Source organism: Furipterus horrens, unplaced genomic scaffold, assembly GCF_987537825.1.
Source record: "Furipterus horrens unplaced genomic scaffold, mFurHor1.1.pri manual_scaffold_4, whole genome shotgun sequence".
Classification (NCBI taxonomy): domain Eukaryota; kingdom Metazoa; phylum Chordata; class Mammalia; order Chiroptera; family Furipteridae; genus Furipterus; species Furipterus horrens.
Window position 1 is genome coordinate 161,539,649 of NW_028327174.1, and position 27,840 is coordinate 161,567,488.

General features: G+C 40.3%; 1 protein-coding gene across 2 annotated transcripts in view; it reads left to right on the forward strand.

The window, feature by feature from the left end:
* PCSK5 (proprotein convertase subtilisin/kexin type 5) overlaps positions 1-27,840 on the forward strand; it is a 441,582-nt gene that overhangs the window by 68,158 nt on the left and 345,584 nt on the right. For both annotated transcript variants that reach the window (XM_090274186.1, XM_090274185.1), the window contains exon 3: positions 23,378-23,491. In XM_090274186.1, the coding sequence (XP_090130312.1) occupies positions 23,378-23,491 (114 nt within the window). The remainder of the gene's footprint in view (positions 1-23,377; positions 23,492-27,840) is intronic.

Consider the following 27,840-nt stretch of genomic DNA (forward strand, 5'->3'; position numbering starts at 1 on the left):
CGGGCACCCAAGCAGTCAGCCAGCACTTGGGAAGAGAGTCTGTGGTACATTCATCATCCTGGAGCCAGCTGGACATTCGGGGCTAGCAATGAGACAGGGTGGCTGTTCCATCGGAATCAAAAAACTTTCAGTTTCACAACTGGGAATTGACAGCAGATTGCACAGTAGGTTTTAAATTGTGGTGCTGCTCTGTGTGTGTGGCTCCACCATGCTGCCTAACCTTGAAAAGGGACAGAATGCAGTGGGACATACACTCACTGTCATCTGATCTTGGAGGTCTCAGCGGAGACTGGGAAGTGGATTGAGAACCAGTATTCGTGATGGGCACACGTAATTTGCCTCATCTGTAGAGATTGGTCCTTTCAGACAGTGTCAGGGAGCTGGTAAGGCATCACCCCTGACTGGCTCAAATTGAAATGGGACCAACAAAAGTGACGAATGATGAGAGTCCTGAATGGGCCTCTTGAGGGATCCAGTGCTGATCCCACCTTGCTTCATAAGAAACTGTGTCAAGGTTAATCTTGTGGGTTCTGGATGCAGATCTTGTCGATTACTGGCTATGGAAACATGGGCAACAAACTAGATCTTTCTGAGTCCCAGTTTCCTCATCTGGAATGATGTCATTTACATGATGCCAACCAACCTCCTAGGGTTGTTATGAGGATTAAATTAGAAAGTTTATACAGTGTCTCCCTCATAGAAAATGTCCGATAAATTGTGGCTATTATTATCATTGGCATTATCTTTATTGTTCCCCTTTTCTTCTAAAAAATTACCATGTAAAAGCAAAGTTAAAAGATCAGATTGGGCATGGTCCATGGGTTAGCATTTGGGGGGTACTTTTTTTGACACCATCAAGAGAGAGATCATTCTTCTACACCACTCTGGGGAAAAATAACATAATCTTGGCTCTTCTGGGCTGCAGACTTTGGCAACCCCAAGGAAACCAGCTTTCCTCTGAAATTATCCTCACATTTCCAATTCTCACAATTTACAGTGAAAATCTAAGGAGTTTTTGTTTAAAATAAGCAACTTGTAAGAACGAGAAGGAGGCATCATGACCTGAATCATCTTGTTGACAATGTCCACCACACAGAGTGTCATAACATTTAGTTTTCGTGTGTTTCTTAGCCAGCTTAAAGAGGTGTAGACTTTGTGCCAGGTGAGGGAGGGGCAGGTAGTATAAGAGCATTTGTTTGAATACATTTTTAGTTTTGGTTGAAGGATAATTCAATGATTATAACGTAGTGGGCATAAGAGCATGGGTTTAGGAGCCGGTCTAAAATTCCAGCTCTACATGGTTGAATGGGTAACCTTGGACACCGTGCTTAGCCTTTTGAATCTGTTTTTGTTTTAAATCTGGACAATGAAAATAACATCCAACCTTTTGTTGAGAGGATTAGTGACTATACAGGTGGAGTATGTGGGACCAACATTATGGTTTCTGGTGAGCAAATCGGCTGACACTGGCGCTAGCTACGTTGTTGTCCTGTCTCAAGAGAGAATGTTTACTGGTGTGTGGGTTGGAGTGACAAGGCCAGGAGAGCAGGAAAATCTAAATTCCATACTTAGGTAGATCAGATCACCAGAGGGTGGAAGTCCTTTGGCCAGAACACAAGCAAGTCAGGGTTCTAAGAATTCCTTATATTTCAGTGTTTTTCTAGATGTGCTTTCCCTGAGACTGAATATTTGCACTACTTGACTAATGTGTTTGATAACTTTGATAGTGTTCTTGGAACGCTCTTTCTGACATTATCTCAGTTTTCTTCAAAATTGTCAACACTTCTTGAGATAAAAGCAATAAAATAAAACTTGGATGTCGAACGTAACTGGAAAAAAATAAGTGCCAGCAGTGGAAAGATTAATGGTTCGGCCAGCACAACCCCACCAAAGACCCTGTCTTCAGTAAGCCCAGAATCAGTGCTGCTTTTGCACCTGGGATGTTTGCCCTTGATATTTGATGGTTACTAGGTGTGTGCGTGTTTATGTATAACTGAGGAATCAAGCTCACAAATGCCGATGCATGACTAAGCACAGTAGAACTGCAGCTTGATGAATGCCATTATTACTTTATGGTTCAGTGCAACTTCATATTTTAAGTCCTCACTGTTTATCTGCTGTATATATGTAATAAGGTCCTGGCTGGTTTGGCTCAGTGGATTGAGCGTCGGCCTGCGAGCTAAGTGTCGCTGGTTCGATCTTCCAGTCAGGGCACATCAGAGAAGGAAAACTCTGACTCCAAAAAACCTCCGCTGCCTTGCGGCATACCTCTTCAGGGGAAAGGCTAAGGGAGTAAACCCCGACAGAAAATCCGGAGCCGGAGTCCCTAAGGCGGTTTGACGTTGTAGTCAACACCGGCAACTCCTGCGGCGCACCTGAAGCCAAGCTGTATTGACTCCGTCTTTCCCTTGGACCCTTCAGCTGCGAAGAGAGGGGGGGTCTGCTGCATGGGCAACAGCAGACCCTCCATATCACCCTGCCCAGGCTCTGTAGCTTCAGCTTCACTGGAGAGGACACTCCAGCGTCATCGCAAGATGCCGATTCAACACGGGAGGAGACAGATACCGTGTCACTCCCGAGTCAGACTGCACAACCATTCTCGGCGGTGCAGATAGACTCTTAAGAAGCTACACCATCATCTCTCGAGACAGACGGCTGCCAATACGATATGTAATAAGGCTGTTTCCTCATAGCCCCATGTTCCAGATCTGCCATTCATTATCAGATTTTAGAAAACCTGTAGTTTTTGTTAAATAGCACCTTGTCTCTTCTTGCCCATGTGGAGGGTCATTATCTATATTGGCTCAATTACACTTAAACTTTGCCAAGCATTGAATATTAGACTCTGTAAAGGTGGTCAAAGGGCAGGCCTGCAAGGAGGAAGCCTTATTATTATTATTTTTTAATCACAAGTAAATTGTAACCTCACTTGGATTCAAGTTCCTTATTTGTAAAATGAGAGCAATGATCTCTAAGATCTCAGCCCAAAAGGCAAAGAATCTGTGGCATAACACAGGGCTGCTAACTGGAGCATACATACCATAGGCCTTTATCACCTGCTTATTGGTGACTGTTTGCTAAGGCTGTTTCCCCTTTTTCAGGTGTGTGAATTGAACACTGATGGTGCAGAAAGCTAGCCAGCTGTCTGCTTTACGGTCCCAGATACCCACTTAGGAGGGAACAATATCCTGATCTCTGCACCTGCCACCTGAGGGCCACAGATTCCCAATTGCGATGTGGTTTGCAGTTAGGAGGTAGAATCCAGCATGTGCGCTAGAGAGGGCACATTAGAGAGAGGCGGCAGGGGGTGGATGACAGGTACGGGAAGGTGTGCAAGTACAGAAACACGGACCCGGTCCCTGCCCTCAGGGGGTTTTCCCTGTGATGCCCCATGCCCCCCGCATAAGCCAGGGCATCAAGAAGTTACTCCAGGGTTAACGCCTTGGGTGTGTATCAGCCTGTGCTGAGCTGAGCTACCACTGGGAAGGGCGATGTTTCTTCACCTTGGACGTATGACAGAGAAAGGAGAAATCTCCCCAGATGTCCTCCATGGAAGTTAGGCTCAGCAGGTGGTTTCCTGGCTGGGAACTGGCCAAAATGCCTAGCAGAGGTTGCTTACAGTGGTGACTGGGGAACAAAAACTCTTACAATTTACTCATTCTGAAGGGCGTGGAATAGCTAGGACGTGAATAACGACCTCAGGGTTGTCACCTGCAGTGCGTCCCTTGAAAATGGCTTTTTAATATCTACTTACAAATAGGAAATTTATTGGCTACACCACTCAAAGAGCAACTCCTCATCCCAACCTCATGGGAATGTGCTCTTGAAAAAAAAATCTCTTCTTGGCAGTAAAAATAGTTGTGGGGGGGGGGGGCAGGAGTGTTGACGTTTAAAGGTTTTAAATCAATCGCAGTTGGATCTATCCATGTTTGAATCCCCAGTGTGTCCTTTTGACCTGCCAATAAACATATCTGACAAATTTGCCCCAAGAGTGATGGGGGGACTGGAAAGGAACTGTTTTGTACCAAGTACCTACCACGCGCCCTGCATTTCAGCTCACAACAAAATGAGGTAGCCAATAATAAGATACAGCCAATCGCTCAGGCAGACTCCCATTGTAAGTGTTGCTTCCTAGAATTAAGTCTAGAGCCATCTAGTTTTGTCCATCCTATTTCTACACAACAAATACTGTGAAACCATTCATCACTGGAAGTTATGTCTTTACATAAAGGAAAACTAGTTTTGCCTCTCTGTGGCCTTTGGTCCGCTCCTTCTGAGTCCCAGTCAGTTTCAGTAAACAGAAGGATTCCTGAAGGAAGGAGGTAATTCATTTTCTCTTGTCTTACTGCAAGTACAAAGTGACAGTTTTTAGCCAGAGCCTGGAAGCATCTTTGGTGCGCTTTAGAGGTACAGCTTTCACCAATGCTCCTTTAAGGTTAGGGTTCCTCTTTTCTGTTTTGTTGATCCACTTCATACAGCATAGTGTAGAGGTTAAGAACATGCTGAAGCTTTCTAAGGATTGCAAGATAGAACATTTCTGAGCTAGAAGGGACCAAGGGAAATCCTCTTTTGCTAACACATTTGCCCATGCTACTTGGTATTATATTGTAGTAACTCCACCCACTGGGCGGTGAACACCCGAAGGTCAAGGGCCAGCCTTTTAGTTATGGCCAGCAATGGACTAAATTGTCTTCCCTGGCCCAGAAGTCAGAGGCAAGTTGGTGGATTCACTGATAAAATATCAATGCCTGGTACCTAATCAGAGCTCAATAAAGGTGTGTTTAATCAAATTGATTTGAAAGCTTAGCAAGTACCACTTACGTCGGATGTGTCGAGGTCAGTCTCAGAAACGAGGCCAGTTGATACAAGGGCTGGAACACCAGTCTGTTACAAAGTCCTGCTATATTATATTCTTCATGCGTTAACAGGCAAATTAATTCAATTAGCAAATACTTACAGCACATCCACTGTCAACCAGGTAATCTGTCAAATGGTAGGGACCCCAATATGGAAAATAGAGTCTCCTCCTTCTAGGAAAGTATGCTTTCATGGAGAAGCATGGTAATAAATAGTGAAAATACTTTTACCAATGGTTGTGGTAGAATCAAGCATAGGGTGCTCATAAAGCACTATGGAGCAGAAGACACCCTCACCAAGAGGGTGCTAGGATAAAAGAACTTATCTGCTGTGGTCTCCTGGCAAGAACTTGGAAAATAGACGAATCGAAAACAAAACTTTATAGAAACCCAAACAGGACATTATTAGGGATTTCAGTGAGCAAGATATCAGAAAATTAGGGTCTGAGTTAAGGTTATGGCTGTGGAAATGCTGAAAAGCGGTCAGGTCAGATCCATCTCACAGAGAAAGACCAAGGTCCCTTGTCAATGGTAGGGACATTTGATATGGTTTGCAGAATCTTTTTGTGACCTTCCTTATTGAACTTAATTATATTATTATAGACATTATTATGTACATTACCTACTTCCTTTTTTTTCTAAGTATATTTTATTGATTATGTTGTTACAGTAGTTTCAATATTTTTTCCCTGTGCTCCCCTCTGCCCACTACCTTCCTTCCCTCCAGCAATCCCACCCCCTCAGTTCATGTCCATGGGTCATGCATATAAGTTCTTTGGCTTCACCCTTTCCTATATTATTCTTAACATCCCCGGTCTATTTTGTACCAGCCAATTATGCTTCTTAATCCCTGCACCATTTCCCCATTTCTCCCCCTCCCCCCTCCCAGCTGATAACCTTCCAAATGCTCCCCATACCTGTGATTCTGTTCCTTTTCTGGTTTGCTTAGTTGGATTTTGTTTTTATTTTTTAGATTCAGTTGTTGATAGCTGTGAGTTTGTTATCATTTTAGTGTTCATAGTTTTGATCTTCTTTTTCTTAAATATGTCCCTTTAACATTTCATATAATAATGGCTTGGTGATGATGAACTCTTTTAGCTTTACCTTGTCTCGGAAGCACTTCATCTGCCCTTTCATTCTAAATGATACCTTTTTTGGATAGAGTAATCCTGGTTGTAGGTCCTTGCTTTTCATCACATTGAATACTTCTTGCCAGTCCCTTCTTGCCGGCAAAGTTTATTTTGAGGAATCAGCTGACAGTCTTATAGGCACCCCTTTATAGGTAACTCTCTTGCTGCTTTTAAGATTCTCTCTTTATCTTGAACCTTTGGCATTTTAATTATGATGTGTCTTGGTGTGGTTATCTTTGGGTTTAGCTTGTTTGGGACTCTCTGTGCTTCCTGGACTTGTGTGTCTATTTCCTTTGCCAAATTAGGGAAGTTTTCCTTCATTATTTTTTGACATAAGCTTTCAATTCCTTGCTCTTTCCATTCTTCTGGCACCCCTATGATTCGGATGTTGGCATGTTTAAAGTTGTCCCAGAGGTTCCTAAGCTTCTACTCATTTTTTTCAATTCTCATTTCCTCATTCTGTACTGGTTGACTATTTCTTCCTTATGTTCCAAGTCATTGATTTGAACCCCAGTTTCCTTCCCTTCACCATTGGTTTTGTGTGGATTATCCTTTGTTTCATTTAGCATACCCTTCACTTTTTCCCTTATGCGTCTGCTGTACTCAAGCATATCTGTTAAGCCTGTGAGCATCTTTATCACTGTGTTTTGAACTCTGCATCTGTAAGGTTGACTATCTTCTCATCTCTTAGGCTGGCTACTCCTAGTTGCTTAGTTCTCCCACTGGAACTTTGATTCGTTCCCCCTTTTGGGCCATACTTCTCTGTCTCCTCATCTTGACAGGCTTCTGTGTTTGTTTGCCTCTTTGTCTTAGGTAGAGCTGTCACACCTGTTATGTTGTAAGGGGCAGAGCCTTAGGGATTCCTCAGTATGAGCGACCCATTTCACCACCTTGTGGTGCTGTGTGGGGGGAGGGGGTCTAAGAGGGAACAATGCCACTTGTTCAGCACTTGACCCTTTTCCAGGCACTTCTCCCCCCTCCGTATGGACTGGTGCCTCTCTAGCTGTTTCCCTGGCCATCATTCCCAGAATGGGTGGGTCTGCAGAGGTTCTAGGATCATGGGGGCCCTTTAAACAAGCAGACTCTGCTGAGAGACCAGCAGTTTCTTCCTCCGCTCCAACCCTCACTGGTTTGCACAGTCAGAAGCAATGATACCTGCGTGGTCTGGTCTGGGGCTGGGAATGCTCCTCAGGTGTCCCTCCCAACATTTTAAAATGTGTGACTGTTTTCCACCAGACTGCTGCTGCTGTTGCATCTGTTGTCGCCACCACACCACATCCTCTCAGCCCCACCTCTGCCTCTCCTACCTGTCTGGATGAATATTTCTTCTTTATATCTTTGTTGGACTTCGACGCAGCTTGATTTTCTGGAACTTCTGGTTGTCTCTAGTTTAGAGGTAGTTGTATTCCTTCTTAGTTGTCGAGGGAGATGCAGCATGTCTGTCTACGCCTTCATCTTGGCCGGAAGTCATCTACTTCCTTTTCTAAGCATGACTTTGGTAAACTCTTAAGACGTTACACTTCTTCTACAGAAGATTTTAGATAGCTTGAATGGGGAAACATCATGGCTAACTTAGGTGGAATTCCAGCATCAACATAGCTTTCCTTGGTTTCAGTCTTCAACCCAAGGCTACTGCTGATTACTCCTTTAAAAGAAAAAAAGGGGAAAGCTTATATGCACAAAACAAACAATGAAAAGATTTTAAAACAGCTCTATTTTTAAAAAATTATCTGGATGCCAGTTCTCAGAGGTTAATGTAAATTGTCCTAATGCTAGACGAAAAGTAGGTCTAAAAATTTCAAGCTCAGTAGAATTTAGCCACATGGGATCTTAAGACCTTTGGGATTGTCTTTTCTGGTTTGAAGCAGAACACTTGGTTCAAGAGATGGCCTATTTTGGTGGGCAGGAAGGAGGGGCCAAGGAACATTGGCATTACAGCTTAACCCACTCCTTGGTCTTGGAGGCAACTTCCTGAACCCCTGGGATATAATCACTGATCTAGCTAACCCGTGAAGCTATAGCAAGGGGAACTGAAAGCTGGATACTAGCAATTTCCTGATTTCTAGCCCAGGGTGCCTTTCTAGAACTTCCGCCTTCTCTATCACATGCTGGTCAATTGGGCCTAACCTCTTGAAGCTCTTGGGCTAATGGAAGAAGTAAACTCCTACTGGGCATAGTTTGGCACACTATCACATCACCATGGTTGCATGGCGGGTTTTCTTGTTCCAGGAACTATGGTAAATTATTTGATGTGAGTCAGCTCATTTAGTCTTCAGATTCAATTATCTTCCCCATTTGACATTCAGAGTGTAAGTAACTTGTCTGAGGTTAGCCTGCTTCTCAGTGGGTGAGCAAGAATTCCCAAACACACGTTCTTTGGACTCCAGAAACCAGCTTTTAATCAGTAACCGTCATGTCTTCTTTTGTCTCTTCTTGTCAGTTCAGTCTAACTCGGAGCAGCTGGGTAGCTAAGGATTTTGGCTATAATGAGTCAGTTTTGTGGTTTTTTTTTGTTTGTTTTTTTTAATTTGGGAAATTTTCAGGCCTTGCACTTTATGTGCTCTTAAATTACAGGTCAGAAAGTGCCCTTAAGGGAAAAAGGATTTCTGTCATCATTGCCAAGGCTGTGCTAAGAATCCTTTTTCTGATTCAGATTTTATTTTTCACTCATCAGACAGCTCTTTTGCCATTTGTAGACTGAGTTTCCTAACCCATTTAAAAATGCTTTCAGCTGAGTAATTGAGAACCTCCACAAAATTCCTTGCGTAGATGAAAAAAAGCTCCAGTAATATGCCATTTTCTATCCTACTTTTTTTCTCCTTCCCTCACCTTTCACCCAGTAAAGCTTCTGGTATCATAAAGTTATCAGCTCTGACTAATTTCTAGAAATAGCAATGTGATGTGGAGAATAATAGATGTGCTCCCCACCTCACTTCATCAGTCGAGAAGATGTTTTAGAAGACAGTGACTCTGCTCAATGGGAAAAAACAGGGACATTGATTTTTAAAAAAATCAGGATTCTTGTTCCACATCTGTTAGTGTCCTGTGACTGGATCAAGTCACTTGACCTCACTGTGCCTCAGGCTCCCCCCACTGGTAAAAAATGATCTTTTCATGGGACAGTTTGGAGGCATTAAAGAAAAAATAGGTAGATTTTATTTTGCACAAACCATGAAAAAAAATCAAATAGTTGTGCTTTCAAAAAAATCATAAACAATGATTTTTTTTTTCCTCCTGATTGGAAGTCAAAGTAACAGAAAAACCCACCATCACCTCTGTGATTCATTCCTTGGCTCAGCAACAAGGTCTTCATTGGTCTCTCCTGGGCAAAACCCCAGAGGCTCCTATCTGAAAATGTCACAAGATTATTTCCTCCTCTCTCCGGAGACTGAAAACTCCTGTGCTACTGGACTTTGCTTTTCTGCTCTCCCTTACATACTACCAATTATTCTTTCACTGGAAGAGTAGCTAATTCATTCATTCATTCTGTGAATTCTTACTGGGTGCATGCTCTAGGCAAGGCACAGCATGGCTGCTATGGGGACTAGACGTGGCCCACACCCTCCTCCACTAAACCTTCATGAAATCTAGGCATTAATCTTCCTACTCTCTCTAGCCTGTAGTTTGTTTTCATCCTCCCTCGCCTAGATCCTGAGTGGCTAAGTGTTACGCTGAACCAAGTCTGTGAGGAGTGTACTCAGCAGGTGTTGCACTTTTGACAGCCCTTTCTCAAGTAGCCAGGACTCAGTAGGGTCGCTGGGACCAGTGGCCCAGGCCAGCTCTCACTCCAGTGCTGGGCCCCAGCATGCCAGAGTGGAACGCAGTGGAGGAGGTGGGGGCGCATGGAGAGAATTGCTGACAGCCCCAAGGTGCAGTGAATGCATCACATTTCCATGAACATTGACACAACAGACTCCAGGGTAAGCTGTCCAAAACACACAGCAGGAAAGAAGATAGCTTGATGGGGGGGAGATACAGTTTCTGGGTCTTCATACTGAAAATGTGTCAGGTTTGATGACAGTGATGAAAATGTGTTTTCTCTTTCCTTCCTCCAGCCTGGGCTCCAGGGCTCTTATAATTGACTGTGGTGGGTATGAATTATGAGTTCAGAGAGAGGGAGGCCCAGTGGAGTGACTTGGCACTCCTGTGCCGTGACATGAAGACCGCCAGGAAGCTGGGAGCTGGGCGCTGCCTGCGCAGCGGGCAGGTGGACATCCTGGCTGGGGCTGGCATTCATCAGGCCCTGTCCCAGATTTTGATGTGCTCTGACCTGCAAGTTTTGTCAAGTACCACCTTGCTGGAAGCCTCAGCAGTGGTTTCTGAGGTGAGGGAACAGCACTGAAACTGAGAAAACATTTGGTTTGCTTTGGGCAACTGGATTTAGGTGAGAAATGCGAGCCCCTTTGCTGCTGGCTCAGGGATTTTGGACAGTATTTTTTTTTTTTCCTGAGGCTGAAAGGCATGCTTCTCCCCAACCCTGACCGAAGTAGCTGTTTTGCTAAATATTTCAAAGGGTGATGATGGTGTTTAAGAGCTGCCACAATTCCAGTGTTTTGGTTGCAAAACACCCCTGCCCTCCCTGCCAAGAATAAGGTTAGAGTTCAGGGAAAAAACAGGGGAATATAATGGAAACCCAAATCAGAGACCCTCCCCAAAGTCCAACATTTCACATTTCTCTCTGCAATTTGGGAGCCCAACATGGCAAGGGGGAGGGTTTCTTTGTTCAGGCTTCTTCCCACCAGTGACTTCATGCAATTTAGGGATTTTTGTGCTCATTAAAATGTGGGCCGGCCACAAAAGTACATAGAACACGTGTGCATACTTCATTGCATTCACCCCTGAAGTTGCATATTTGTCTTATAGTAATAGGAGAAAGAAAAGACACTGATTTTTAACCCAACCCCATTTGATTCATAGACCTAGAGCTTGCCAGCGTAACAACTGGTAATGTCTTGATTCCCAGATTTGAAATCTTGACAATAAAGAGATTTAAAGATGTTGGAAAGATAAAAAAAAAAAAAAACTGAAGCAGTATTGAGAATGGCTCACACTGAAGGAAGACTGAAATGGATGACATGAAAACGTTAGGGTGTTTAGTTCTGAATTTATGTACTCACCTTCCCCACAATTTTCCATTCCAATCAAAATCATAACAGTAGGTTCCATGGAAATTTTAAAACAAAAGTCATTGCCATTTATGTTGAAGTGGCTGGAAGAATGAGACAATATGCGGTGGAGCTGAATTAGTCACGAGGAAAGAGTGTTCCTCCGTATATAAACCTAACTTTCATGATCATTGCTTGTGAGCCATGGAACTAAGTGCTATGTTACATCAAGAGGCAGATGCTGACATACATTTGATATTTAGTGGATTACCCCAGGTCCTCTGCTTGGAGAAATCATGAGAATGACTGACCTTTCCTTTGCCAGCTTTTGCCTCTTTTTATATTAATCTCAGCTGAATTGAACCATTTCTCCACTCTGTACAAAATAATGCCCATCTTTGTTTTTACTTGCTATACAATTTAAGGGCATCCAGTTTTTGCAACTACAAGTCTGGGAATATCTTGAATGATTTGTACGCAGAATTGTGGGATTGGTCCAAGAGAACCAAAATCAATTAAGTGATTAACATTTTGTTTTAAGGGAAAATGGGCATTCTTGCAGATATCTCAGCTTCAGCTATTCTACGGACAGAATGGGACACAAGTTATCTTGAAATGTTGAATGGATTTTATTAATTTCATTGCCTTGGCTTTCAAATTGCTTAGTGGATGATTATTCAAAAGACAGATGTACATAGCATGAAGTCATGCCATTGTGTTTTTCATGCAGTGATAATCTTGATCCTACACTGAAGCTGGAGGGAATTAGTACTGTCCCAATTTAATCCCTGCATTAAGATTGCATTTAATCAAAAGTGTGAATTTAACCTCAGGTGGCATTCAGACTGTGGAATTAGTTTTAGGTACTTCAGAATTCCATTTCCTTTCAATACTTCTAAGCAATCAAAACAGTTTTCAAATTTCCTCTTGTTGCTTAAATTAATTGTCCTAAAGTTTAAAATAGAAAAACCTACAATTCAAGTTAGAAAATGCAAGATTCTTTGGGTGTAAATTTGCCATTCAACAAGTATCTGTTGAGTTTATATCACCTGTTTTTCCTTTCAATGCCCCTGCTCCATGTGCTGAGTGCAGCTGTGTGCATGCACCTGCAAACAAGCCCGCCCCCCCCACACTTTTTTTGAATTCAGTTTTACCCACTTGAAGGCACTTTGGCATGACTAGGAATAGGGAGCTACATTTTTTTCTAGAAGCCAAATTAAACTTGTCTCAGAAGACAAAATATCACATTTGAAACAAATATAAAATAAGTGCCCTGTCTTCAAAAGATTTTAGGAAAGTTTAGGGGGTGACACATCAATGGGAAAATGAACCTAAAATCTTTTGAGATTATCTTTTCTGGGAAGATAAAGGTAAAGCCAAAAAAAAAAAAAAAAAGAAAGAAAAACTCATAGAAAGGGAAAAAATCTATAGGTTATGGGTATTATTATTACTAGTGGCCAGAATAGGCAAATCTTAAATTTAAATGTTAAAAAATAACTTTTCTTTTTAAAAAAATGCCCTAAATTTTTTTATCAGTTTAATACCTTTTTCTGCTTAGATTTAAGTTGGATTTCAGGAATTTCCTTGATCTTTATATTTCTCTTTCCAATATCTGCTTTTAAAATTGTACTTCTACTGTGTGCTTTGATTATGGACCAGTCATTGACCCCTATGTTGGAATATTCCTTTTTAGTCTGGGAGAAGGCAACACTGAGCTTGTGGGATTCCTTGGCTGTATGTAACTTGGGGCCCATGCAGTTTATGAATTAAGTGCTGGCATCTGCAATAGAATTCCAGGTTCTTGACCTGTGTCAACAACTACTTTATCCTTCTGTGTTTATCCACTTTATTGTAGACTTCATCTTTTGTTGCTTCTGAGGTTTAGAATGGTAAGGTGGGGGAAATGGTCCCTTCTCAAAAAAGAAAAACCTGTACAACAGTAGGTTTCAAGTGGTGGGGTCAAACTGAGAAGGGTTCTGTGATATTTTAAAAATAGAGAGTTGCCCTGGCTGGTGTGGCTCAGTGGATTGAGTGCTGGCCTCGGAACCAGGTTACTGGTTCAATTCCCAGTCAGGGCACACGCCTGGGTTGCGGGCCACGCCCCCAGTTGGGGGTGTGTGAGGCAACCAAGTGATGTATCTCTCACATATCGGTATTTCTCTCCCTCTCTTTCTCCCTCCCTCTCTCTCTAAATAAATAAATAAAATTTAAAAATATATATATAGAGAGAGAGTTACACATAAAATGAACACATCCTTCACTAATACATTTGTTGCTAGTAATGTAGTCATCCATGTGCTAACATCTTTCTATTGAAATGCAAAATATTTTTTTGTACTTGGTAGGGTTAAGCATTCACCCTTTTTTTGCATCCTCTCCTATTTAAAATTTCCTGTTATTTTTCAATAACTAGAAAACTTAGACATGCCTATTAAAACATATTAAAGCAATGTAAAAATATTGTCCATTCATCTGTACCTATTTTTTGTAGACTTACTGCCAAGCTTTGCCCTTGTTATTAGGAACACTAAAACCTAGTTTCTTCCAAGGAAGTAGGAAGAAACGCAGTTGCTATACAAGGTACTAAGTCCTTCAGGAGTCTCCATTTGTAGAGCACATTCTATTTTGAGCCTCACAACAATAATGTCATTTTATAGATGAGACTATAGAATGCCAAGACATAATGTGCTTTGCCCGGAGTGGCCAGGCTCGTGATTGGTGGTATTCTACCAGGAACTCACGGAGCATACTTTCTCATTTCGTTACTCTGCACTGGCTATCAAGGGCATAGCCTAGCCCAGCTCAACCCCTCTGTACCTACAAAAAGCACACTCTAGATATTGTTACATATAACCCAGAAATAACTACAATTGATCCTTTAAAAAAATTTTTATTGAATGTATTGGAGTGAAATTGGTTAGTAAAATTTATAGATCTTAGATGTACAATACTGTAATACATCATCTGTATATTGTATTATATTTTATCACTCAAAGTTCTTTACCATTTATTACCCCTTTACCTTCTTCTTACAGTTGACCCTTGAATCAACCCTCCACCCCCAGCCCTGCACAGCTGAAAATCTGCGTATAACTTTTGACTTCCCATAAACTTAACCACTAATAGCTCACTGTTGACCGGAAGCCTTACGATAACATAAACAGTCGATTAACACATAATCTTGTATGTTATATGTATTATATACTGTCTTTACAATAAAGTAAGCTAGAGAAAAGTTATTAAGAAAATCATAAGAGAAAATACTTTTAGAGTATTTTACTATATTGATATTGTAAGTTTACAAGAGATACGTTGTCTGTTTATAAGATTGTTTGTCAGTACCTACATCAATGTTTTAAATGATACAAAACATTGTAGCTATTACATGTATTTACTAACACTAGACATAAGCAAGGAGGACCAGTGCTGTTTAAACTTGTGTTGTTCAGTTCAACAGAACCTTGCTTTTTTAATACAACCTAACATTAAAATTGCTTTACAAGAGAAGTATAGCAAAGATACTATGTCCTTTGTTGATGGAGTTGCAGAGGTGGTAACTGATATGTCCGAGATCTCAGGGTTAAGAAACTATGTCTTCTGACTCCCAGTACCATACAGTGTTGACACCTGCTACTACGCTAAATAGCATTGTATGCCCCTACCTTTTCTTATGCTTTAATGCTTCATGTTTCTATTCTAGAAATAATTTTATAGTTTCTCTGCTGTTTAGATGGGATTGAAACTGGGATTTTTACTATAGAATTGAAAGGACAGAATCTGCATCAAAACCCCTTACTGTACTAGTTGATAGTGGCTAGCAGCACAAGGATACTATCTGGCAAGAGGGTCCCTATGCTCTAGAGGGTCTTGTTAAGCCTTCTTTCAGCTGAGTTTGTCCCCATCACCTGGAGTTGGAAACATGCCCACCCTGAACCTGTGTCCCCATCTGGATGATATTCCTGGTAGCCAGGAGCCTGGAATTAGTTGACCAGATATCTGGGACTCTGCTTCCCTGATTTGTGTGAGTCTCTTTACTGATCTGTCCACTGGAGACTGAAATGCCCTCCTCATATACCCACCCCTAGGCCTTGAGAGATTGCCATGGGCCTCTGGCCCATGGATGAACTATAGACAAAAATAAAGATGTGGTCATTCTAGGGCTATTGCATTAGCTACCTTTGTTGCCTATAAAATATTTCTTTTTAGATGTTTATGCAGCTGGTTCCTTATTATTCTGGATTCTACTAAAATATCACATCTTTCAAAGAGGCCTTTCTTGATCACCTTATGTAAAATAGACTACTCCCCATAATCACTCTTTACCTCTTTATGTTATTTACTTCTTACACCATTTAACGCTATGAAAGGCTATTGTATAATCTTTTATTTATTCACATGCTTATTGTCTAGCTCCCACAAGAATGTAAACTGCCTGAAGTCAGGAAATTGGTTATTTGGTCCCATCCAGAGCAGTTTACCACATAATAGATATTCAATATAATTTTTTTTTAGAGTAAACAGACAAATGAAAAAAAGGGACTTGAGGGTGGGGAATACATTTTCTGCTTTAATTGGATGTAACCATTTATTTTTCCCATTTATGTGTCATCTTATTAGAAGTGGGAGAAAAAACAGGCAACAAATTAGGAAATTAAAGTTTTAGAAGCATGCAGAACACTGTGGAATAGTTTAAGGGGAGAAATATGACTTTAATTTTCTAAAAGTAAGTAATACAGTTAGAATAATAATGCTATGAGTTTTTCACTAAACAAAATGAAACAAGATTAAATTGATGACACATTTCTAAAGTTTTGGTTCTGTTGGAGAAAGCCAACTAATTATAAAATTTTACGGCAGTTTAAGTTCTCTACTTTGGCATGTATTGTCTTCTGTTTTACTGCTCTGAATATACATGTGGTATGTATTTTCAACTTTCTTCTCAATGACTTCAAAAATTGTATGATCTTTCATTTTCCTGACTAGATGACTTTCTAATATAAGTCTCTGATGTTTGCAGTCATTAAAATTCAAAGTGTCTATCTCAAGCAAATTCTCTATCAAATAAAAAGTAGTGCACATTTTGTTCACAAGTAGCTATCTTTAAAATAGGCAGAATTCAAACAATTAGTGCTTTTCTTTAAAAAGAATAACTCATCAAATAGAGTAACAAATCATATAACAATGCCGATATTTACTAACTCAATAACTACCACTTTCTAGATGGAGCAAGATTTCTCAAACCTACTCTCATCTAAACATATACTTTTAGTAGATCCTCTAGATTCTTGCACTGATTAATATTGATTTCTTGACCAGAATTTTAGAAAACTTGGGCTATATTGGCTTCAGGTTTAGGACTTGGGAGCAGCTTGTTGGTGGTACTAAATTGTCTTCATCATCCTTTTTCTGTCCTATAGCAAAAAGTACATGGCCTTTATACACTTAACTTGTAATTTTAAAAAGTATATTATTATTTTAGGGAGAAGGGAAGGGAGGGAGAAAGAGGAGAGAAGTATTGATTGGCTGCCTCTTGCCTCCTGCAAGCTCCCTGACAGGAGAAGGGCTCTGAACCTGCAACCCAGACATGTGCCCTGACCGGGAATCAAACCGGTGAACTTTTGGTTTGCCACACCAGCCAGGGCTCAGTTTTATTTTTATTTTTTAAATCAGGGCCACTTTATTTTGTTTTCAGAGAAGAAAACAGAAGGAGAAATCTCTTCATGTTCTTTTTTCCCATTTTTGTCAAAGTTAATAAAAAAATATGAAACGTGGAATCTCATATATTTTGTTTTCTGGTAACAGCTTCATTCAAATCACAAAAGGAGTAGTACAATTTACTACCCTCCTTTCTAAGTATTAATCTTGCTTCTTCACAGAATGATTTAAGATCATTTATCAACTGAAGCACCTACCTCACCTCTCTATTGCATTTCATACAAACTTTCTATCCCTGGTCAACTCAGAGAAGAGACTATGTAGATAAAATTCCAAAGCTAGAAGAAAGAGACGAGATAGCATGTTTAGTCTGTTTTCTCTCATTTTACAGATAAAAGAGGCCTACAAAGATTTTACAAGGTTACACAGGTGGCTGGTAGCAAATCTAAGATTATAAACCAAGTTCCCCAAATTCCAGCCACTTTTTGTTTTTCCATCTTTTCTCAATAATTGTGATGTTAGAACATAATATAAAACCACCTAAGACACATTTTTATATCGTATTTTTCTCATTATTGCTTTTTAAAAATATGTTGTAATGCAGACCTTTTGTCACATTTGAAATCATTGGATTATATGGTGAGATTTAACCAATGGAATATATTAACTTCAAAGAAATTTTAAATTGTATAGGTGACATATTTACATAGTTCAAAAGTAACAAGGTATTAAAGGACAGTAAAAAGTTTTCCTTCTGTCCTATATCCCAGTTACCTAATTATTCCCCAGAAACCAACCAATGTTGTTAAAGTTTATTGTGTATAATCACTTCAGAGAGATAAAAAAATTGTAGTATCCTGTATAGACTGTACCTTACTTTTTTTTTTTTAAATACTACATCATGGAGATTATTCTCTGACAGAGCATGAAGTCCATTTCATTCTCTCTTATGGTTGCATGTGCTCCATTGTATTGATAGGTTATTATTTATTTAATATCTCTCAATACAGTGGTCCCTCTCTATATCGTGGTTCACTTATCGCAGCCTCACTGTATCACGGGATTTTAAAAAAATATTTAATTATCGCAGATTTTTTGCTATATCACAGGATTTTGCGGTACTGTATATGTATGTTGTTAAAGTTACGTAGGTTTAAAAGTAGAATATGTTTAAGAACATAAGTAGTGTTTATAAAAGTGTGGAAAAGGTTAATAAGGGAATGGGAAAGGTTAATAAGAGACTGGGAACAGTTTATAAGTGTGTGGGAAGGGTTTATAAAGCCTTAAAATATATATAAATACTAAAATAAATGTAAGGTTCCTACTTTGTGGATTTTCACCTATCGCAGGGGGGTCTAGAACGTAATACCTGTGATAAGTGAAGGAATACTGTATATATTCAGGTTGCTTACAACTTTTAGTTATTGCTAGCAGTGCTTCAGTAAATAACCGTACATATTTACATGTGTAAATAAATAGGTAGGATAAATTTCTTATGGTAGAATTACTTCTTTTAGACATCTATAGATATTGTCCCGTTAGTCTTTATAGTGTTGTAGAGATTTACATTCCCATCACCTGTATAGGAGGAAGACTGTTTTCTAACCCCTTTGCTAGTACGTATGTTATCAATATTTAGATTCATATTTGAAAGGTGGAAAGTGTTTTCTTAGTGTAGTATTAGTTTAATTTTGTCTTTACATACATGAAATGAGGCATATTTTTCTATGTTTAAGAAACTTGATTTACCTTTTCAGCCTGTGTTCCAATTGAATTTTTCCCTTATTGATTGTAGGAACTCTTTATATATTAGGAAAGGAGCCTTTTGTCCAAGATAGAAACTGTAAACATTTCCCCGGTTTGTCTTTTACTTTGATTTCAAAGGGTTTTGTTTGTTTGTTTGTTTTTGCCATGCCAGATTTATTTTTTATGTAGTTGAATTTATCAGTTTTTGAATCACTTTTAGGGGAGGTTGGGGTTCTGTTACCTAGACAAGTACTTTTTACTCTTAGATTATCTTTTAAAATCTCCCATATTTCTCATGGTACTCTTATTATTTTATTTGTTTACTTTTACATTTAAATATGATATATTTGGAATTGATCTTGATGTAAGGTGTGAGAAGGGCTTCAGTTTTATTTTTTCTCTTCAGTTGGTTCTTGTTCCACCATCATTTATGAAGTAATTTTCCCCCCACTGATTTAGGATAGCACCCTTATCGTATATTGTGTTCTATATATTTGAGGGTCAGTTTTTTGACTTTCCATTCCATGTTATTGACATATCTGTAGATATTTGCTACCAGGATATATTTGAATTATTAGCTTTGTTATATTTTAATAGCTAAAAGGCTGATTCCTCCTCACTTTGGGGCACATTTTTAAAGTGACACACTAATTTTTTTTAAATTTCAGCTTTGTTGAGGCATAATTGACATAAAGTTGTAAGATATTTTAAGTGTACATCATGATAATGTGATATATACACACACACACACACACATTGTGAAAAAATTCCCCCCAGCTACTTAATTAGCATATTCATCACCTCACATATTTGTGTGTGTGAGAACATATTTGTTTTACTCTCAGCAGATTTCAGTTTTACAATACAGTGTTATCAACTATAGTCACCATGTTATACATTAATTAGATCCTCAGACCTTACTCATAGCTGAAAATTTGTCCTTTTACCAGCTTCTCCTGTCACCTGCCCCTCCAGCTTTCCATGAATTTGACTTTTAAGTTTCCATGTGATACCATGCAGTATTTGTCTTTCTCATGATACTTATGTAATAACATATATATTCATATGATTACATTTTTTCCCTATTGCTGGCAAATTGCCTTCCCCATGTATAGGGTATCAGAAAGCTGGTAAGTTCCAAAATGGTGACATATGAGTTCAGCTAAGATTGTGGGGGTAGCTGTCCCATAATTACCAGTTAATGTGTTTTCCTTGATAAATGAAATCTGATGAAAGGAAACATCTTTAGCAAAGATTCTGAAGAGGCAAATGCTTGATGTTCACTTGGGCCATGTAGGGAGAAGGAAGAGCTCTGTGAGTGAACTCAGGGAATGGCCTTAAGACCAAGAAGCACACATCTGTTGAAATTAATGAAGGATAGACTGAAGATGTCAAAGCTCCTGTGGTTTTTATACTCTAGGTTAACTGTAGTTTTGCAATATATAGGAAATCACATTTTTAGAAGTTAAACCAGTGAGGGAAAGCACAGTTTTTTTATTCTAGTGGGCTGACCATAGTTTTATAAAAATGAATTTCTAATTGTTTTTTTCTTTTTTTTTTTCTTTTTGCATTGAGCTTCTTGGCAAGAAATGAAATCTATATATTGCATTATGTCTAAGCTTTTTCTTCAAGTGCTTGAGGACAGACATATGGGTAGTAGTTTAAAAATATAAATATGGTCTTTCCAGTCATAGAAACCTTCTGCTCCAAGAGGTGCTTTACCCACTTTCCAAAAATTGTAGGGCTATATATACATGCTCATAAAGCACTGAGGCAAAATACATGGTATCCGACTCTAAAAATATCCCCACTGTACTTTTCTTGCGTATTGCAGCCTTGTGATCAGACAGAGTGGCTTATAGTCAAAACTAGATGCCAAGTTGCTGTACCACCTCCTCCTAGCCACCAAGCCCTGTAAATAAGCATTTTTGTTTGGTAAAATTACAGAAGAGATGCTGTTTGGTAAGATATTTTGTTCTATTTTTGTACGTATAGTTCATCTAGGAAATGGCTGCCCCTTGGTTTTCTCACATATTTATACCATTTTTCTCTTTATGTGTGTGTGGTGTGTAAAGGGTCTGGTGTGTGATGTGTATAGGGTACAGCGTGTGGTGTGTAAAGGGTACAGTGTGTGGTGTGTAGAGAGTACAGCATGTGGTGTGTAGAGGGTACAGCGTATGGTGTGTATGTATAGGGTATGGGATGTGGGTGTACAGGGTATGGTGTGTGGTGTGTAGAGGGTATCATGTATTGCAGAAGCATCATTGTAGAAACAGTTGTCCACCCCCACTTCAGTATTGACTTGTCCTGATCGCTAACAATCTTTTTATTGAGTCCACACTGGGGGAAGTTTGACACTTTCTGGTTTTTGGACACACATGTTGGCAGTTCCGGAATTTATGGACACTCTGTTAGGAAAGATCACTGCCAATACAGGATTAGTTTGAAAAGAGTCCTGTCTAAACAGATCTGAAGCCACCGTTTTTTTTTAATTAATTAATTTTGGGGGTGATCACTGCTCTGTAACAATTCCTCCCTCTCAGACTTAAGACCCTTTATAATCTTATAAAGGACAATGCAGCCATCTTTTACTGAGCATGCAAATATGAAATGGTTCAATCTTATTAGGATAAGTCATGTAGACAGTAATGTAAGGACTGCAAATGTAATTTGCATAGTCAAAATTTTCATGAGTGGTCTAATTAATACAGTAATAGGGCCTGCATCAGATGTCAGTCATGGTGATAATTTCATTTTTATGAAATGCGGAATAGTGGAATAATTGTGAAATACTCCTTGGTAAAATATTAAGTCCTTCAAAGGCAAAGGCTGTTCTTACTCATTTTGTATTCCCTGCACCGTGTCTGGTATAGAATTGGCACTTATTGCTTTTTTTGAATGAATAAATGAGTGAATGAAACACGCCATATAAAGATTGGAATTGAGAGAGTAAAATGTTTTCTGGAAATAGAAAAGCATAAGCCTGCCCATGTTTGCTGTTCTACTTTGATTGAGAAGGAAATTTTTTTCCCCCTATATTCTTAGAAATACAGTCACTTAAAAATTATTCTCATTAAAAATAAACTTACACACGTTTTTAATGCCACATTAGTTTCTGTGGAATTCCTAAAAAGTAGTTTCCTTAATTAAAGAAAAAACAAGATTTCTATTAGTTTTACTGACAACTGTTGTCCAGTAGTTTGAAGACATAAAATGTAATACCTTTTATGCAGTGTGGGCACATGTGCATATGTGTGTGTTGTGTAGAACGATTCTCTGCCAGAGAGTCACCTGGTCTAGATTAATTAAAACAGGATGAGAAAAAGTTTTGTTTTCCAGGATATTATTTTTCATTTATTGGCTTGTTTTTTTTTTTTTTGTAATAATTTTGCTTAAATTACCTATCAGAGCAGGCACATATATGATGCTTAGTTGTGATCCTAATCATAAGTAGACTTATATTTATTTAGGGGGCCATGTGCTTCAGTTTGCTTTGTTAGTGATGTTAGGAATGCACTGTTTAAATTCATCTTGCACACCAATATTCCTGTTGAATATAGTTCTCAATATGAGAATCATAGAAATTTGTTAGTTTGGCTTTTTGGCCTTCACTATCTTATTTACAGCTATGCATTTTGAATTTGTTAATCAATATTTTAGTATCCCTTCTCCAGTAATCTTTAATCAGTTACACAAGAGAGGTTTTGAAATCCTTACTGAATGGGGTGGGTTTGGATTCACAGCAGTAGACTACAAAGTGCATTCCCCCTCCCAATTTGTCATTCCTTTGTGAGGAGTAGGGATAAGTGGTGGAACAGAAGATTTTAGAGTATTGTGACTAAGTTAGCTATGACCAGAGGAAATTAAAAGAAAATTTAGGAGCAAATTATAGAATGCCATTAGGGCTGATACTGCATTTGAGATGCTCAGTTCAAAATGGAACCCATTTTTTTATGTTGATATAATGATTACCTATTTTTAAAAATACCCCTATTTATACCTTTACCATTTAGGTTACAATCCTGTATTAAACTCAAAGTTCAAGGTTCTGTGTAAGCAAGAGTTGCAGTGAAATATTAAGACTTTCTCAAAGGTGGTGTTTTTCAATTGAATTTTAGAGCCAGCAAGGAGCCTATGGCTCAGGAAATTGGGTGACTTTTCCAATCTTTTGCCAGAGACAGATCTAGGACGTTAGTTTTCTGATTCTACAAATTGAAACTTTTCCCACCATACTATGTTGTAGAAAGCCATTTTTTTAAAATTTGTGATCCTAGGGCATTTGATCCCAGGATGACTTTTAAATTTGATGTTTAATCTCAGAGCATGTAAAAATTTTGATGTAAGGCAAGGATCAAAAAACTCTGGCCTAATCTAGCCTGCCATCTGTTTTTGTGTATAAAGTTTTATTGGGAGCACAGTCACTCCCATACATTTATATGTTGCCTGTGGCGCTACAATGTCAGAATGAGTAGTGGTAACAGAGATCATATGACCTGCAAAGCCTAAAACATTATTTGGAGCTTTATAGAAAAAGTTTGCTGACCTTTCTTTAGTATAAGGCAAGAATGAAAAATTTACCTTAAAAATTCACACTATCAATTTGCAATAAATTGTGAATGGTGTATGCTTTCTGAAAACACTAAAAGGTTAACATATTATTGAGAGATTTGAATGATCTGTCATAAAAGGCACACACACACACACACACAAAAAAGCTGACCTGTGTATAATAAAACAGAACTAGAATTTCTGAGATTCTAGTTGCCAGAATGAAGCCAATGACTTAAACAGCATTGACTAAATATGGGAAATGCTTCAGACTGTTATTTAGGTCATGCTAACCCTGATGGAACTCAAACACTCACCATGTCCTTCTCCTTGACAGGTGGAGTGGATCCAACAGCAAGTGGTAAAAAAGCGGACCAAGAGGGATTATGACTTCAGTCGTGCCCAGTCTACGTACTTCAATGACCCCAAGTGGCCAAGCATGTGGTATATGGTAAGCTCGCCTGCCCTGGGCCTCGGCCCGTGCGGTCCAATTTCCTATTGTGCAGGGAGCAGCTGTTGGGACTGCAAGAGAGCGAACAGTGCCCAGGGACTTTTTCCCGTTTCAAGGAGTCACCGTGTGAAATTGGTTGATATCCTGTCATGTTTTCTGGATCTGTTTTGAACTGAGTGCTCTGGTGGTTAAGGAGGACATGAAGTGAATCCTGATTCACAGAATTTATTTGAGTGCCTACTCTGTGTAGTAGCTTTCTAAGATTGAGCCAGAGGATAGAAAAATGAACCAAGGTGCAGACACCATTAGACCTGTCAATAATCACATTTACTGCTGATACACATTTATTGCACCTTGAAACCAGCCTGGTTAGTGGATGCTGGCTCTTGGAAATCATTGAAATGACTGCTGATAAATAACAGATTCCTGACTTAAGTCATCTAATATGTGCCTTCTCACTTCAGGTAATAGTTTTTAAAACTAGACTTAAAAAACAAATAACAACAAAAGCTTGTTGGAAGATATTTGACCTATAACTAGTTCAGTGGCTCAAGTGAAACTTTCAGTGAGGGAAACTTACTTAACATATGGGGAGAGTGATCTGCCAGTTCACTCAGCCTTGCCTCCTTTGAAAATATACTTCTCTGGTCTCAGAGTTTTATGTTCATGATCCCTGAGGAATTGATTAGAATATGTTACTTATTCTTAATCATGAAATCCATGTGCCATCAATTTGCTCTATAATCTGCTAAAAGACCTTTAGTCTTCTGGCTTTTAAAGATTTTTATCGCTAATTTTTGGCTGTGTATTTACCCCCAACCAGCTTTATTTTTGGCAGCCCCTGTCCCTGCTTCTCTATAAATCTGTAGTGTTTTGCATAGCTGCCTCCTTGCCTCTCCTTCCTCTGCCTTGAGTGCTCTTCCTGCCCTTCCTCACCTCCTAGGTCAGGATTCCCCCACCCTTCAGAGCCCCCACCCAGCACCCAGGCTTCCTGCTCCAGCTCCCCTGTGTCCTTATCTATTTTTTCTTCCTCTCCTCTCCTGGGCCTGCTGTTCCTACTGCTCATGGCATTCTTCACTTGGCCCTTTGTTTCCTAGTTATTAATACCTCTAAAAACCTTCTCTCTTCCAGTGGACAAGTTGCTTGTATCCCCCACCTCTGCCCAAGAACTTAGATAACCCTTCACTTTGCAGTGCTAGGAATACGTGTTTATTTGGAGATGTGTGAATGTGGCTGGCATCACCCCCACTTCCCCATTCCTTAGTCTTACCCAGAAGTAGAAGGTTATGGAAACATTTTGGACCCTAAACAGAGTTTTACACAGAAAACTTTTTCATACATAAGGAAAAAAAAAGAATCCATAAAGCTAAGTTCGAAGGGAGGTGGAACTCTGAGCAGCATTTAAGTAGAAATCACCTGAGGGGACAATAAGGCACTTGACAGCCTGTTACCTCTGAGACCAAGCAAGACTGAAGCACAGGGGAAGGCCTGAGAGGGAATATTGGCAGGAGCTAAGGAGCTTTGTCTGACAAAATGATAAGAATGTAATAGGATTAAGGAATAGGGTGGAAGCAAGATCCCTCTTCTCCCTTGTTTATTAAGGCCTGGGGGAGGGAGACCCTCCTGCCTTACTTTGCTTCTTGCAAGGAAGAGCCAGATTGCTGTCTGCATGTGTCCCGCTGGATGGTGGAAGCAAAGGGCAGCTTTCCCGATGTTCTCATCACTCCAGCAGGGCAGGCTGGGCTCTTGTAGGAACATGGCCAAGATGTCTCCAAAGGCTTCCGTGCCTGTACAGTGAAATCTCTTCACTCCCAGAACCACTGCTGTATCTTTGGAACGTCTCTTTACGTAGGCGGATAGGTCAAGGGAAGAGCTTTTGTTTGGCCACTTAAAATGTGGGATATTTTTCAACATATTTTGATAATAATTCAAATAAGTAACAGTTACTGAACACTTACTGTGTGCTAGTCAATATGCTAAATACTTTGAGTATTTTTCTAATGAGGTGCAAACAGAAGTGTGTGTTAATACTGGCCCTGTTATAAGAGTGAGGGATGGAGGCTCATAGCATTCAGGTACTTGGCCTAAGATCACCTGGCCTGGCAATGGCAGAGCAGAGCTGTGGAGCCCACAGGAGTCGAGTAACGTCCTAACCACACCCTTCTACTGTTTACAAGGCTGGTCTGTGGCTGGAGCAGCCTGAGCAAGTGTGGCCTCTGGGGAGCGCAGACTGGTGGCTGGGGCTGCTGTGTCTGCTCCCTACTCAGGCAGCTGCTCACCCTCCCAGCAGCATGGCCTCGGGGTACACAGGGCTGGGTTGGGGCATCGACTTGGTCAAAACTCAAATCTACCAATAAAAATCTTCAAGTACTACAAAATCAGAGAAGGAAAACTCTGACTCCAAAAAACCTCCGCTGCCTTGCGGCATACCTCTTCAGGGGAAAGGCTAAGGGAGTAAACCCCGACAGAAAATCCGGAGCCGGAGTCCCTAAGGCGGTTTGACGTTGTAGTCAACACCGGCAACTCCTGCGGCGCACCTGAAGCCAAGCTGTATTGACTCCGTCTTTCCCTTGGACCCTTCAGCTGCGAAGAGAGGGGGGGTCTGCTGCATGGGCAACAGCAGACCCTCCATATCACCCTGCCCAGGCTCTGTAGCTTCAGCTTCACTGGAGAGGACACTCCAGCGTCATCGCAAGATGTCGATTCAACACGGGAGGAGACAGATACCGTGTCACTCCTGAGTCGGACTGCACAGCCATTCTCGGCGGTGCAGATAGACTCTTAAGAAGCTACACCATCGTCTCTCGAGACGGACGGCTGCCTACGACGACATAGGAAGACATTCTCCAACCTCCCAGGAACTTCTATTGATAGAGAAATGGCTGGAATACAAGGCAGGATGGTAGGATGGTGGCTGCCATGTAGGATGAACAAAGTGTATTGGGAACAACCAAAGGGCTTGAAAGCTTCCTGTTAAATGATTACTTTTCCCTGAATAAAAGGGGTTGGAAATTGGTTCCACACCTTTTCTTTTCTTTTCTTTTTTTTTCCAATTTGGTAATTTTCATTTTTTTAAAACACATTTTTCACTTTAAGTTTTTTTCCACTTTTTATTGTTCTGTTACAGTTGTCCCATTCCCCGTCCCATTGCTCTCGCCTGCTTTCAGGTGTCAGGTGTAGTTTGACAGAGTGAGAGCCACAACTTCAAATCCGAGAACATGGATTCAGATCCCTACAGCTTCGCTGGCTGTGCTCATGACTGAATCACTTCAACTCTCTCAGCTCGGAGAGTGTTTAGCTCTTAGGTGTGAGTTTGCTCTGCTGCCTAATGAATCACAGAGCTAAGTTTTTAAAACAATTATCTCATGAGCTTCATGGGTCAGCCCTTCAGACAGGGCCCAGGGGTGAAGGCTTCTCTGTTCTGTAATGTCTGGGGCTTCAGTTGGAGAACTTAATGGCTTGAATGGAGCTGGCAGGTCACTTCCAAGGTGGTCTGGTCACAGGGATGGGTCCTTTCCACGTGGGTGGCCTCACGGGGCTGCTTGAGTGTCCATGTGATATGGCTCCGACTTCCCTCAGAGCAAGTGATTCAAGAGGTCGTGTTGGAAGTGATGATGCCCTTTGTGATCTAATCTTAGAAGTCACAGTTAGTTCTGGACTTTTCTGTTGGTCACATTGTCCTAGCTCTGAGTCAATGAACGAAAGGCACTCCACAGGGGGCATATACCAGGACGCAAGGGTTGTTAGGAATCTGGTTACCACAATTAAATAAAATACTACATGAGAAGCCTATAGCACAGTGCCTGACACTAGAAAACCCTCAGTCAATCATCATTGTTTTTATCACTGTTCTCTGACTCCTAAATTATAATACATGCTATTTCCTTTTTATGTGTTCTTTAAATTGCTACTAGTCCAAGCAGGGTGGGGTGCACGCACCCTGGTGACACAGCGAGGCCAGGTGCCGATCGCCTCCTCCCTTCTTTTTGTGAGCACAGGCCCTTCTGCAGAGTGTTTCAAGGCTGTTTGATGAGCCTCTGTGGGGTCCTGCCTTCAGCTGTTAGCCTGGTCCTAGTCCTGTCATTCTGTATTTACCACAGGAGAATGGAGATTAAAGAATGGCATGAAGTGTGCCTGAGTGTCTCTTTTAATTAATTTAAAAGCCTTGTTCCTCTCTCTCCTCCCCTTGGAGACTGGTGTGTGAAACCGTTATGTCTAGCCTTTAGGCTTGGACAATATATTTAGGGAAATGTGCTCTTATAAGAGTTGGTTATGGAGATAATGGCTTTATAATTACTCCTCTGTCCTGAACCGCTGCACTCAGGCTTCAGGGTGTTGGGAGGGCCCAG